General features: G+C 38.3%; 1 protein-coding gene across 1 annotated transcript in view; it reads right to left on the bottom strand.

Moving 5' to 3' along the window:
* EPHA3 (EPH receptor A3) overlaps positions 1 to 15,017 on the bottom strand; it is a 373,137-nt gene that overhangs the window by 264,632 nt on the left and 93,488 nt on the right. The window contains exon 3 of the mRNA XM_059688051.1: positions 155 to 815. Within this exon, the coding sequence (XP_059544034.1) occupies positions 155 to 815 (661 nt within the window). The remainder of the gene's footprint in view (positions 1 to 154; positions 816 to 15,017) is intronic.

Here is a 15,017-nt window from a genome sequence, read left to right on the forward strand (position 1 = left end):
CAAGTGGAATAAACTTAGTCTATATATAGACTCTGTTCTGTTTAAGGCATGTATGGCTGCCAAGTGAGCATAGGTTTAGTTAATTTGTTTCAATTACTCTACGATAAACTTGCAGGTGAGAAATACCACTTTAAGGAAAATAGGGAGGACTTACCTTGGCACATAAAACCCCTTTCTTCATAGCCAGCATTGCATGAGCACTTGCCGATGGGTACAAGCCATTCGCCTTCTGTACTGCAGTACATCCTAGGAGGATCCTCCTCCTTTGAATTGTTAACACAAGAACCTCTAACCTCCACCAGGGATTGAGAATCCATTGGTACTGTGTCTGGAAACATGGCCAGATTCTTCACTATAAATGGGCACTTTTTGAAGTACACTCTCACGGACACCAAGGCAACACAAGCTCCAACATCTTGAAAAGCCAAATAAAATCCCTTTTTGTTGACAGGGCCTACTTCTCTAACTTCAGTGTTGAGTTTAAGAATACGGTCCCCAAGATCCATTTGCGTGAAACTTTCATCAGCTGCAATGGTGTCAATCTTTGTAAACTGATGCTCTCGGAATTTGACCCCATGATCGTCATCAGACTCCATGTAGTACAGGTTGAAAGTCTCCTTGCAGGTTCCCAAAACGAACGGGATGCTATTACAGTCTCGTAGAGTGAACTTGAGTTCCACATAGATCTTCTGAGCTGAGTTCCTGGGGACCCAGTTGGTCCTCAGCCAATTATTTTGACTGTGTTCCATTACATTGCACACCTGGTAAGTCCTGATGGGTGTGTAATGCTCATCAACACCACTGATTTCTTCCCACTGAAGAATCAGAGGAGAAACAAAAAAGAGGCAATTAATAAGTTAAGAATAATGAATAAATAATAAACGAGATGAGGGTGCTAATGGTGTCACAGAAAATACAAAATAAATAAGCTGACACTTTAGTGTTGCTTATTAAAGGTCATGATGTGGCAACACCATAACATTCTGGATTTTTTATTTGCAAGGTCCTCTGAATTCATCGACACAAATAATTTACAATTTTTTTTTAAATATATTTTATTGATTTTTTACAGAGAGGAAGGGAGAGAGATAGAGAGTTAGAAACATCGATGAGAGAGAAACATCGATCAGCTGCCTCCTGCACATCTCCTACTGGGGATATGCCTGCAACCCAGGTACATGCCCTTGACCGGAATCGAACCTGGGACCTTTCAGTCTGCAGGCCGACGCTCTATCCACTGAGCCAAACCGGTTTCGGCAATAATTTACAATTTTGATGAATACATGTGAATTGCATTAAAGTTCATGGGACATTCAGGGAAAACTGCTTAGCATTTTATTAGACCACAAAATATTCCAGCATTAAAACCTCAACTCAGTCAGACCAGCATGGCTCAGTGGTTGAGCAGTCACTCTGAACCAGAAGGTCACTGTTCAATTCCTGGCCAGGCCATATCCCTGGGTTGCCGGCTGGATTCCCAGTGTGGGGCATGCAGGAGGCAGCCAATCAATGATTCTTTCTCATCATTGATGTTTCTATCTCTCTCTCCCTCTCCCTTCCTCTCTGAAATCAATAAAAATATATTAAAACAAACAAACAAAATGCTCAACTCAGGCATCTTCAATAACACTATAAAATGGTTTTATTGTATGTTTTTGGATTTTTGTTATTAAAAAGAATGAAAAAATATGACTGCCTAAATGAATCTTCTCCCAATTTTGGCCAAATTTTGGTAAAATCGGTAAATGGAAAACCAAAGTAAATCTAAATGATGCTATGACCATGTGTCTTCATGTATGACATTTTAGTATAGTCATGGTGGACTATGAAAGAAAACTTGAAGTAAACTATAAGCATCCATTCTTCTTGACCCAAAATAAAAGATAAAATAGCTATGCACAGAGAACAAAAGATAGTAAACATTTAGGTAGTAAACATTTTAATTCTTAATATCTTTTACCCACATTTAATTTTACACAAGAAAAAAATAAATGGCAATTTGGGTTGTTGCTGTTATAGCAGTTCGGGCTACCCTAATACAAATGTTTTTATTGTAAAAACACTTAAAATGTTTGAGCCTTTTTAGAGCACTGAAGCCCTGATTATCTGATCCTTAGAGCAGGTTTTGAGAAGCTTTTAAGTTGGCAGCAGATAGTTTGTGTTACTTACAACTCCATGATTATAACAGTTTTGCCTACTGCTGCCCAGAAATTACAATTTTTACCATGACATTCTTGAATTCAAAGGCTCCCCGTTACCTATGCATAACTCTGGTTTGACATTTCTGTTTTTCCAAAATTGGTGCTAACCTACATTTAGATTTTGCTAGAAGTCTGAATCGAGATTAGTGAATTATTTTTCATTATGCACATACCATCTTCTCGTCAAAATAAACTCTTTCACTGTTTTTAAATATACATTTGATCGTTATTTTGTGTAGGTATTACCCCAACTGGATTGTGCTTTTTTCTCCTTGATGCCTTCCATACCTCACTAATTCTTATTACGTAAGAATGCATTATATAACCCTTATTAAATACCATATTTAATTCATAAAACATGTTAAGGTAAGTTTAGTTTTGCTTCATTGCCTTTGCTAAATTTTAGACCTCTTCATATCCTTGGCAGTATTCAACATAAAACTTCACCTTTCGGAAGATGCATACATTTTTTTCTTATAATACATGTAGAAATAATTCAAGGAAGTAACACATATAAGGTTCTTAATAGATAATATATCTTAATTTTTAAATAAATAAACAAACACAAACCTTGTGAACCCCTATATAAATATAAGTTTTTCTCCATTAAGGGAATGGCAAGTTTACCTACCTTTAAACAAAATCAATGCCACTTAAGGTGTATTAACATTTTTTCTATATGTATTTATTAAAAACACATAGAAATTAATTACAATCCATAACTTCTAGTCACAAAATAAGATGAAATTGATGATAACCACAAGAAAATAAATATGACATTTATTTGGCCTTTGACCTAATTAGAAAAATAAATTATTTGCATTAGGGTGTTTAAATTAACAAAACTAATTTGTGGACCACCATTAATACAGTTAAAATAATTCTTATTCTCCTTACCTCTCCTAGAAAACTAAAAATAAACCAAAAAAAACTTAAAAAGAACTACTTAGTTTAATAATCTCAATCATTCAAGATCTAAAATATAAAAAAGGCATTAATTTTCTGGAGACAAAATTGTTTTGACTTAGGTCCAACAAAGAAACAAATTTGGACTATTTTAGAAAACCTTAGAATTAATATATAAGACACGTTTATACTATTCTTAATATAAGAAAATAAAATATTCACACTGTGCTTTTACTAATCAACAATACACCATTTCTCACCATCCACTCTATGAAATTTTAAGAAGAAAACTGTACATGAGAGTCTCAATCCTCAGGATTTTACACTGAGATGCTTATAATAGTATAGTCATATTTTAAGCAAAATTAATGTATATGTTTAATACCAGAAAAATAAAATTAAAAAGCCTGACTGGTGTAGCTCAATTGGTTAGCACATCGACCTGCATAAGGAAGGGTTGCCAGTTTGATTCCCAGGCAAATCACATGCCTAGGTTGTGGTTTTGATCCTCAGTATGGAAGCAACCAATCAATGTTCTCTCTCCCTCCCTCCCCGCTCTCTAAAATTAATAAGTGTATCTTCAGGTGAGGATTAAAAAAATTATAAGAAAAGAAGAAAGAAAGAAAAAGAGTGAACAGAGTTGGTGTTCCCCATAACTCTGATACTCTGTTGCTGAAAGGTCATTATGATGTGGAATCACCTCTATGGTCATCACATTGGTTCTCCAAAGGCACTATAAAGACAGAGCCAACAAAAACCCCAGAGTGTAAATGTTTTCTGTGGACATTTTCAAGAAAGTTAGATCATGGACATCATTATTTTAAAATAAACCAATTAACTTAAAAAATTTAGGTCAAGATTTCCTTTTCAGAATAAATAGGAGTTTGTACTTTGATGAATCGATTGCAAATTTCTTCTGCTATGTATGAGCAGCATTTTTACTAGACATGAAACAAAGAACAAATTATAGAGAAATTTTCATAATTTGCTGTAAACTATTATTTTAATTATGGAACTTTCACTCTGGTTTAACAATTTTCCTCTCAATGCTAATTCAGCAAGCTATCACAAGTCCTTGAATGCAGAGGTATAAATCTCAGAAAGATAATACAAACACCACCACAATACTTTGAATGTAAAAGGTTGCAGAGAGCAATTATCACTTCATTAATTTGTAATGAAGACCAAATTGCCTGTAAGTGATAGTGGCTTGCCATCTCAGACCACTTGCAAAAACATTGTCACTAACTCTGGCATTCACTAAGGAATGAAGATAGTAGAAACAAAATCCCTAAATGAGCATTTTCACAATAGCAGCAGCTAAGCAAAAACCATTAATTAAAACTACTTTTGTAAACCTTACACTATATAATTTTAAAGAATGTCCATATTTACCCTATTTTCTTACTCCAAGAACTAACATGTAATGTTCATAAATTATTATAGATATGTTATTGCTACAATCACTGTCCCAAGGAAGACTTGGAAAATGAAAACAGGTGCCATATAGAATTGGTTGGTCCAAAGGTTCTTTCTATTCATTGTATTAATTCCTAAAGAAAATCTCTGCAAGGGGTATCCAACAGCAATGTCGTCTTCAGCAGAAGGGGATACTGAACTAGAAGGAGCTCAAATTCTTTCTAAAGCTCAAGTCTCCCAAATCAACAATTCTGATATGTAAATTGTTACCCCAAGCATTTATTATTAGACCACAGAAGTCAGACAGAACTCAGTGCCCTGTGGTTGTGTTGTGTTTTCTTGTTCCAAACTATAGAACTGGAAACCAGTAGTATCCAGATGTCCTCCTCCTAGCAAGGTCACCCTGAAATATATTCTCAACAGCATAATCAGAGTGAACCTCCCCATCGTCAAAAGATAGTGTAGGATACTAAGGAGACTCTTAATTCATATTTTCTAGATAGAAGTTCTATGTCATTGCGTTAGGGGAAGCAATAGAATATTGAAAAATAGCTACAATTATAAGATATATTAATCATGCTCTCTTAACCAGGATTGTTCTGTTCTGGTTAGAGAAAGCACATTCTAATCTGGCTGAGCGTTGTATGCCCTGGGACATGGGAGCTAATATCGGAATGTGGTCCATCATTTCCTGAGAACTGCCTACATTATGGAAAGATGTACAACCTCATGGCTGGAGCAATCTAGTCCTGGAAGAACCTACCCTTTGCAACGCCCAGCCCCTATTTGCCTGAAATTTGGCCCCGGAGGTGCCCAGAGGCACCCTCCTCAGCAACACCTCCCCCACCTGCATTGCCTGTGACCTGTAACCATTATACCTTGCCTACTTGCCTATGCTTGGTATTCTTACTCTCACACATAATCTTTGCCTCCTACCCAATATGAGCAGCTGGCTTATGGGAGGGACACGGCAGATTTTTTTTGGATGACCTGCTGCTCTCCCATACCAATGGCATTTTGGAATAAATGCTCAGATATGATTCAACACTGTCTCTGCTTACTTAGCTCAAGTAGTAACAGGCAGCCTGAACTTCTTGGTGGTCCAGTTACAATTGATTCAAACATATTTTTTTGGAAAAACCTATATTTTAATAATTAATCAGCATTTAACCTAATAACTATTCTGACAAACCTCAATTCTAGTAATTAAGGATTTTTACTCAATATTAATTACTGTCTTGGATACATTTTTAGCTACTTGGTAATTGGAAAAAGGAGAAAAATGTTTGCATTTTTAAAAAGATATATTTATAATGATTTTGGAGAGAAAGGAAGGGAGAAGGAGAGAGAGAAACATCAATGTGACTCAATCAGCTGCCTCTTGCACTCTGCAGGGGCATTGAGCTGGTACCCCAGATTGAGAATCTAACCAGTGACCTCTTGGTTAATGGAAAGACTCTCAACCAACTGAGCCACACTGGCCGGGCTGTTTGCATTTTTCTTTTTTTGAAGATGGAGAACCTGAAATACATTTTGGGCATAGGTTAACATGATTTGGAAAATATTAAGAAAGTGACAAAAAAATAACTTCATGATTTATCTAATAAGACATAAATTCAATTTCTTAAAAATCTGCAGATGATAATAATCAATCTATACTAATAAAAGCCTAGGTGGCATCTCGCCCTCACATCATCACAAGATGGCCACCCCGTGTCATCACAAGATGGCCACCCCATGTCATCACAAGATGGCCACCCCGTGTCATCACAAGATGGCCACCCCCATGTCATCACAAGATGGCCACCCCCATGTCATCACAAGATGGCCACCCCCATGTCATCACAAGATGGCCACCCCCATGTCATCACAAGATGGCTGCCACAAGATGGCCACCGCAAGATGGTTGCCACAAGATGTCTGGCAGGGGAGGGCAGTTGTGGGCAATCAGGCCAGCAAGGGTGGGCAGTTGAGGGTGAACAGGCCACCAGGGGAGGGCAGTTGGGGGCTATCGGGCCGGCAGGGGAGTAGTTAGGGGGTGATCAGGCTGGCAGGCAGAAGCAGTTAGGAGCAATCAGGCAGGCAGGCAGGTAGTTAGGAGCCAGTAGTCCTGGATTGTGAGGGGGATGTCCAACTGCTGGGATCGGGCCTAAACCAGCAGTTGGACATCCCCAGAGGGTTCCCAGATTGAAGAGGGTGCAGGCTGGGCTGAGGGACACCCCGCCAGTGCATGAATTTCGTGCACCAGGCCTCTGGTATTCTTATGTTTACAATATTTCTTTTGCATTTCAGTGGTTAATAAGAATCAATTTCTGTTCATTATAAAATGCTGATAATTAATTTTGCATTCAATGATTGTAAATGATATTAAGTTGATCCATGCTATTCTTTCTCTTTATTTCTTACATTTTTCTTCCCTTGCACACACTCATTTCAAAATTCAGTGTTCATCTTAGAAATATTTTCACATTTACCATACATTAAACAAGCTAGGACAATACACATCAATATTTTAAGCATGGAGATGCATAACTGCTTACAATAACAGTGTCACTATCAAGTGTCAGGCACAGATATACTTACAAAAGTCATTATACTTCCAGTTATTTATAAATAGCCCATTCTGGTCTCAAAAGGACAAACACACAGATATACATATCTGTGTGTATATACATACATATATTTCTAACAACCCTATATAATAAAACCCTAATATGCAAATCGACCAAACGGAGGAATGACTCATCACTATGACGGGCACTGACTACCAGGGGGCAGAAACTCAATGCAGGAGCCGCCCCCTGGTGGTCAGTGTGCTCCCACAGGGGAAGCACCGCTCAGCCAGAAGCCAGGATCACAACTGGAGAGCACTCCCTGCAGGGACATCCCTCAAGGGGTCCTGGACTGGGAGAGGGTGCAGGCTGGGCTGAGGGACCCCCACCTGCCACCCCCAGTGCATGAATGTCATGCACCGGGTCTCTAGTATTATGTAAAAAGGCAGAGTAAAAAAAGTTGAGATTAATAAGGAATAGAATTGTTTGGGTTTTGGGTTTTTGTTGCTATTGATGTTGACTTTTGGTCAAATCAGAGAATTATGTTTGTAACCAGAAAATCAAGGAGGAAGAAGATGGATATTCTATGTTGGAAAGCCAGCATCAGTAACAAGATGCAGGCCAGAGACGAAGAATAGAAATTCCCAGAAGGGACTTGACTGGGATGGTAGGCCAGTATCTTCATAGTAATGACCACTATCTATCCCCCCACACTCATCTCTAAACTTCTAAGTATTCAGCAGAAATTCGATAATGGTATTAGGACTTTCTTAATGAATATAGGGAGGACAGTGCCACAGTTTGGGTAAGTGTACTAAAAAGAAAACCAGGACAGGGGTGAAAGGACAGAGATTATTGTTTTTTAAATATGTTTTTATTGATTTCAGAGAGAGGGAGAAGGAGAGATAGAAACATCAATGATGAGGATCATTGATGACCTGCCTCTTGCATGCCCCCTACTGGGGATTAAGCCTGCAACCCTGTCTGCTGGGGTCCGACCCCAGCAGGTCCAGGGGATCTCCAAAGGTGTGGACTGAGTTGGCGAAGAAGGAATGACACGGAGACAGTGTTCAGTTGATCAGCAGCCTAGCCAGGATCTCTAGCCAAGTTCTGGTCAGGATCTCCGGCAAAGTTCTGGTTAGGATCTCCAGCCAGGTTCTGTGTCCATGTTCTCCTTGCTAGGTTCTCCAGCCAGGTTCTCCAGGTTCTCCAGCCAGGTTCTGTAGCCATGTTCCCTCGCTAGGTTTTCCAGCCAGGTTCTGTCCAGGTTCTTTTGCCAGGTTCAGTCACCAAGTTCTCTTGCCATGTTCTATCCAGGTTCTGTGGCCAGGTTCTGTCTCTAGGATCTTCAGCCAGGTTCTCTCGCTAGGTTCTGTCTCTAGGTTCTGTCTCCAGTTTCTGTCCAGGATCTTTTGCCATGTTCTCTCCAGCGAAGTTCTTCTGTCTCTAGGTTCTGTGTCTAGGTTCTGTCTAGGTTCTGTCCTGTGGTCTTGTTACATCTGTATTTATACCAGTTGATTCCAATCCTATCAATCTCTATTCCAAAGGTTAGGGCATTTCTTATCTCCATTCCAGGGAGTAAAGATTATGTAGTTTAAGCATGATTGTTCATAGTTAAAGTGATTAATTACCCGCCTGGCACTTAGTTAAGGGGTTTTATTCCCTCCCTAACTTCAGGGGAAAATTCCTACCTGGGGAAACAACCTTTCTCAGAGAGGAGACCTTGGTTAAAACACATAGTGCCAAGAAGGTGAGCAAAAATATTAAGAACAGTATGCCATATATGCCAGATTCCTTGAAACAGCAAGGATGGACCGGCTCCCGGCACCTGTCATGTGGTCACATGCTCTGATTGGGAATCAAACTGTGACCTTCTGGTTCAAGGGTTCACACTCAACCACTGCACCACACTGGTTGGGCAGGGCAGAGATTATTAAGGAAGAAAGCCAACAAAAGATTTCAGAGAGTGAGAGCAACAGTTAGGACCAGGATGGTGTGACAAACCTGTTTAGGATTATCAAGAATATTGGGTAGGTCATGGTACTTTTGTAGTTATAAAAACACACAGACTATTAAGGGCATTGTCTCTAGAAAGCTTGAGGGTACGGGGACCCTTGTGTCCCTTATAACCCCCTCCCTTGAATTCTCTGTCTTTACCCAGCACTTCATGTTCACAGGTGCTTCCATCTTCATACTCAGTGCTTCTCAGTTCCTTTAACCCCCAGGCTGAGACAAGAGCTAGAGCAGTTTGGCTTCATCAATCTATGGCTTTAATTTTAGTTATTCTCCTCTCAGCTGGAATCAGTGACACTATACTGATATCTCAGGGCTGCTGTTGCCATAACTTTGTATCTGTGGACAAATGTCCCATATTACTGACCACAGTCTGTCTAATTCCCTCATGTCTGTGGTTCTTATATAAAAAATTAGCAAGCAAGCTTTTCTAAAATCCTGCTTCATGAGTGCCTATCCAAAATAATTATTTTTTAACTACCTAGGAAATTCTAATGGACCCTTAAGGTTGAAAACCAATGCTATACGTCCCTTAACTGGGTTTGTCATTTCTGTTCTCTACCTGACCTGACAGCATATTTCAAAAACAGCTTCCAAGATTTCCAAAACTCCTCAGAAACTATGTACATAAGACCCGTTCCATTTTCTAGATAGCCATGCCATAGTCTCTGTAGAATGGACTTTGATCAGCCCTCATTTCATCTGTTTTTTTTTTTTTTTTTTTTTAATTCCTGCTTTGCCAAAGCCCAGGCATACCTTCTGTAGAAGCTCACCTGAATAACCTCATCTTCTACCTCCCACAAAGAACTGTATGATATTATTATAACAAACAAAGTAAATCTAATCACAGTGTTCTATTTCGCATCTGGCTGCAAATGCAAACCGTGTGCACCACGCAGAGACGTAAACAGTGTGTGGGGGAGGGTTACCTTCAGTCGCATATTTCCTGTGGTATGAATGTGAGACAACTTGTTGTAGACATGCTGCTATTTTTATGTTTGCCAGAGTTTGATAGTTTCCCATTGCAGTCTTCTATGGTGATTGGTGATTTTTAAAGATGCTTGCATGATAGAAGTTGTATTCAACTCCATATGCATTTATTAAATATGCAAAAAACCTAGGTCAGAAACCATGGATAGTCAAAAGTTAAAGTGTAATTTTTGTTATGCAGAAGTTTTGATGCTGGAGGGAGAGGCGGAAGTGTCACACCAGCAAATGATAAAATGCTCTCTATGTGACCTCCTGAAAAAAGTTGTGGGGAAAGAGGAAGAATTAACACCACAAGAAAAGTCCTAGGAAAGGAATAAGAAAAAAGAAATAGAAGGGTAGTAAGGCTAGGGTTTCTATAGGGCATATACAGCGAGAAAAAGTGTAAACCAGAAGATGTGTAAGGACAGACCTGTTTAGTAAATTGGGTTCCACTACAGCTAAACAATAGGGCACTGAGCAATGAGTATGCGGGCAGTTTACTTAGGACAGGAACGTCTGGGCCCACTTGAACAATATCCACTGACATGTCTCTACTTCATGTGCTACCGTGAGAAACTACTGAAAACAGGTACAAGGTTAATTCTAAACTGGGTGCTGGTTCTCTTTAAAAAGGGGGTGAGGGGCTTTAGAAAGAGCACTACGAAGATCAGAAGAGAAGCCATAAGGTGACCTTTGTTGAATAGTACACTGAACATTACTCAAAGGATTGTAAAGACACAGACAATTTTTTATAATGCGTACAGGTTATGTCTACATGTGCAGCGTAATGGCTGCTCATTATGTTAAAGTTTTTTGATTACTAATTCATATTTCAGAAAGATCCCTGTACTGAAAAATTGTAAGTATCAGCAGAAAAAACATCTCAGCGCATGCTATAAATCCATGCATGTCTTTAATTCTTCTCCTATGAAACAGTGTTCTCATTATACTCTCTATAATTCCTTTCAGAAACAATCAATTTATATTTATTGAATGACTGAGTCAAGGTCTGCATCAAAAATTGAGTAATGGAAATGTAGACAGATTACCTGTTCTTAAGTACATATTGTATTTATGTTATATCTATTATTAAATATCTTATTATTTTAAAGGCATATTTATTTAATTATTTATTCATTATTCTTTCTTCCAACCATGCTTCCTAGTTTGGTCCTTTTTCTCCTTCTAAACATCTTGTTCTGTATCTAAAACTAAGTATTTTATAAAGAATAACTAGAATTAAGTATTATGTACAAAATGTTAAGCTTATATAACTAACAAAGCACAGAGTGTGCTTTTTGATATGGAAGGCATTCAATAAAAAAACAGTACTCTGTAGAGTTATGTGTCAGAGAGTGACCTTATAATGAGTAAATATAAGACACATTCCATAAATGTAAGCATTTTGTTAATTTTTTAAAGAAGAGGAAAATTTCCAGAAATACCATGTCAGTAAATTTATGATAAATATATTTAGAAATGATAGTAACAATTTTTAAAAGATGAAGAAAAGAATCTTAAAATTTAGGAAATGGTAGAGTTGCAATTAAAAAAACAAAAACAAAAATTGTCCTGGCCAGCACGGCTCAGTGGTTGAGCATTGACCGGGGTCACAGTTAAGTTCCCGATCAAGGCATATATCCAAGCTGCAGGGGCTCAATCCCCAGTATGGAGCGTGCAGGAGACAGCTGATCAATGATTATCCAACATCATCGATGTTTCTCTCTCTCCTTCTCCATTCCTCTCTAAAATCAATAAAAAACAAAAATTTTAAAAAACTACCAATATGATATAAAATGGTTAAAGGACAACCAACAATGTGATTATCTAGCCAGAGGAATTGATTTGCAACAAATATGATGGATTAAAATATAAAGTATGCCTTGTAAAGACATTATTTAAATGTCAAGGATTTTCAATTAAACCTGCTAATTGAAAGTTATTTTTCCTATGTGGGGAAGGATATGAATATCAAAGGAAGGATAGGAAAGATATAGAAGCTTGATTTAAATCGTTAAATATTTTTATTTGTAAATTAGAGAGACATATAATTCCAAAAATGTTAATTTTAAAAACTATAACCATGAAATATAACATTATGTAAAATGATCTCTGTGAAGAGGAGATCAATATGGTTAAAAAATATTTAATGAACCATTTACTTATTCCATGAAACAGAAAAATAAACATTGTTTATGCCATCAGATATTTTTCTTACTCTGTCTTCCTGTTCATATGTATTGCTAAATGACTTTACTTTTTACAGAGTAAATTTCCCTTAAACATTAGGGTATATGACAATTAGAATATCATGTTTTCAATTCTTGGTAAAAGGTTCAATATAAAATTACCCAATAAAAAGATAATTTTAGAATTCAGTCTAACTTCTTAAAAATAATGGAGGGAAATTCCATGCACATGGGTTTAACTTGTCTAGATTGAAAACTGTGCTAAGATGGACATTTACAGAATTATTACAAATGGCCAGCTACTAAGAAATTAATGCATAGCAGTGACAGCAGTACATTTCATATCAGTTGTGAGATTCATGTAATTTCCTGCTATGATAATGGGTTACAGCCACAGGAATCATAGTAATTTACCACATACCTGTGGAGCACTCACAGTGACGGAAATGAAATTAACTCATGTCACTGTGGAGCATATGCTAAGTTTCACAGATCTTCAGATAACTAGGTTTATTTTAACACTATAAGTGTAGTTTTTGAGAGCATTTCCCTGAAATGTAAGTGGCTTTAGAGAACCAATTTTAAAGCTACAGAGACGCCTTCTCCTGCTCTTCCCACAAGGGTAGCAACCGTGCTTCACAGGAACACTTTAATCCTTTACCCATGGAGCATCTGCAAAGCCCATATTAAGGGTCAAAACTCTAGAGACAAACTCTGCATTTGAAACCTAGCTCTGCTACTTAATAGTTTAATATACTATAATTTAATTCATACATCCGGAAAATAACAGTGAACTCTTTCTAGAGATGTTGTAAACAAAAGTAGATTGTCTATTTTAAACAGTATGCTGTACCTGGAAAATAGTAAACTAAAGTTACTGTTATTCAGTTTAAGCTCAGTTAACTGAAATATGTCATTGGAATACTAGTACACTGACTGTTTTCCGTATAAAATAATCAGAATATATTTTAAGTTCTATCTTTCCTATTCATTATCTATATCCTATTCATCTTTTTTTACTAGAGTTTCTTCAAACGTGTTTAAGGTAACCACAATTTCTATGGTAAAATTGCCATTCCATATGGAGTAATAGTTTTGCCAATAATATTCCACACTTCACCAAGTACTATAGTTTTTTAGACATTTGACTTCACTACCTTTCACTAATATTTTTAAATAAAATATATAATCTATTTGTATGAGGCATTAATAGGCAGATTCAATGTTTTAATAGTATTAACTATGTGTGGGGACCCTGACCAGCGTACACCAGATGATAAAGGTCCATTTGCCGTACGCATGTGCAAAACAATGATGCAGTAGTTCTCCTGTACAGACTGCACAGTTGCACCTTGATCTTATGTAACACTGATGTTACTTAAGAAGCTTCTTTTGTCTGAACTAGTATAGAATGTACTGCTGGCCAGCTGGTGGTGAGACTACTTTGTCCGCTGCTGTGTTTGCAAGCGCTACTGTATGTGCAATGGCTGCTGTGTCTGCAATAAAGTCTCTCCCATCTGCCTGCAGCCGCTCGTCACTTCTTCCAATGCCCGGTGTCTACAGAGGTCCGGTCCCCAGCAAAAAGGCTCAGACCCAACATTATGTATTGTTGTTATTATTACAGTTTTACTCTATACTGAACAGTGTGTTAAGCTTTAGTTACCTCATGTCTAAATGAAGGTAATAGTACCTATCTTCTAAGATTTTTCAGTTACTTAACAGATAATATTGGTAGTTAATAAGTGTTTACATAGTTATTACCTGCAAACCAACTAATTTATTTTATTTAATGAATACCTTCATGATACAAAATTATTTTTTGGTGCTATCATTATAATAGAGATGCAGAAGTCATGGTTTCCTGCCCTTGAAAATCTTGCATTATAAGAATGGAAATATGCGTGTGCAAGTCTAATGTTAGACAATCATTCATTCAGCTGAAATCTTATGTGGGCCAGGCCCTTTTTTTTGTCCTGGGAAAACATTAATAAAGCCACTAGTGTTTTCATGAAGCTACGTTTTACTCCAGAGAAAACAACAGTAAACACACATACACATAAACACATACACACACACATATGATAGGTGAACTGTGACTTTGATGAAAAAACAAAGATGAAAACAAGGTAAGGAGGTAAAAACCCATACTTGGGTTGATGAATATGATATTTTAGATAGAATAATCAGAGGTCAGTTCTCATTTTTGCAGCTACTTGAATAAAACCAATAAAACAGGCCAAGAGAATATCCCATATAATAAAAGTGTAATAAGCAAATCGACCGAACCAAGGAACGTCCCATAGGCAAGGGTGGGGCCGGCGAGCAGGTGGCGCCAGGCCAGCCAAGGTATGTGCCAGTGAGCAGGGGGAGGAGATGGTGATGGGGTGGGGACGGGGAATGGTGGCAACCAGGGGCGGGGCGATGGGGCCTGTGCCATCCCCTGATCACCTGCCCAGTCTCTTCCTGCAGAGGGAGGCCACCAGCAACCACTGTGAGGTGATTCAGGGTGGGACAAGGTGCTCGCCATGCCCAGATAGGCCCACAGAGGTCTCCTCCTGCAGAGGGAGGCCACCAGCGACCACGGTGGGGGTGATTCAGGGTGGGGCTGCCTGTGCCATCCCCTGACCTGCCCCCAGGTCACCTCCTGCAGAGGGAGGCCAGACTGCAGATCAGTTGGACATCCCCAGAGGGCTCCTGGACTGTGAGAGGGCACAGGTTGGGCTCAAGAACAACTCCTCCCCACTCCCCCGTGCATGAATTTTCATGAA

The sequence above is a fragment of the Myotis daubentonii genome, chromosome 3, assembly GCF_963259705.1.
Source record: "Myotis daubentonii chromosome 3, mMyoDau2.1, whole genome shotgun sequence".
NCBI lineage: Eukaryota > Metazoa > Chordata > Mammalia > Chiroptera > Vespertilionidae > Myotis > Myotis daubentonii.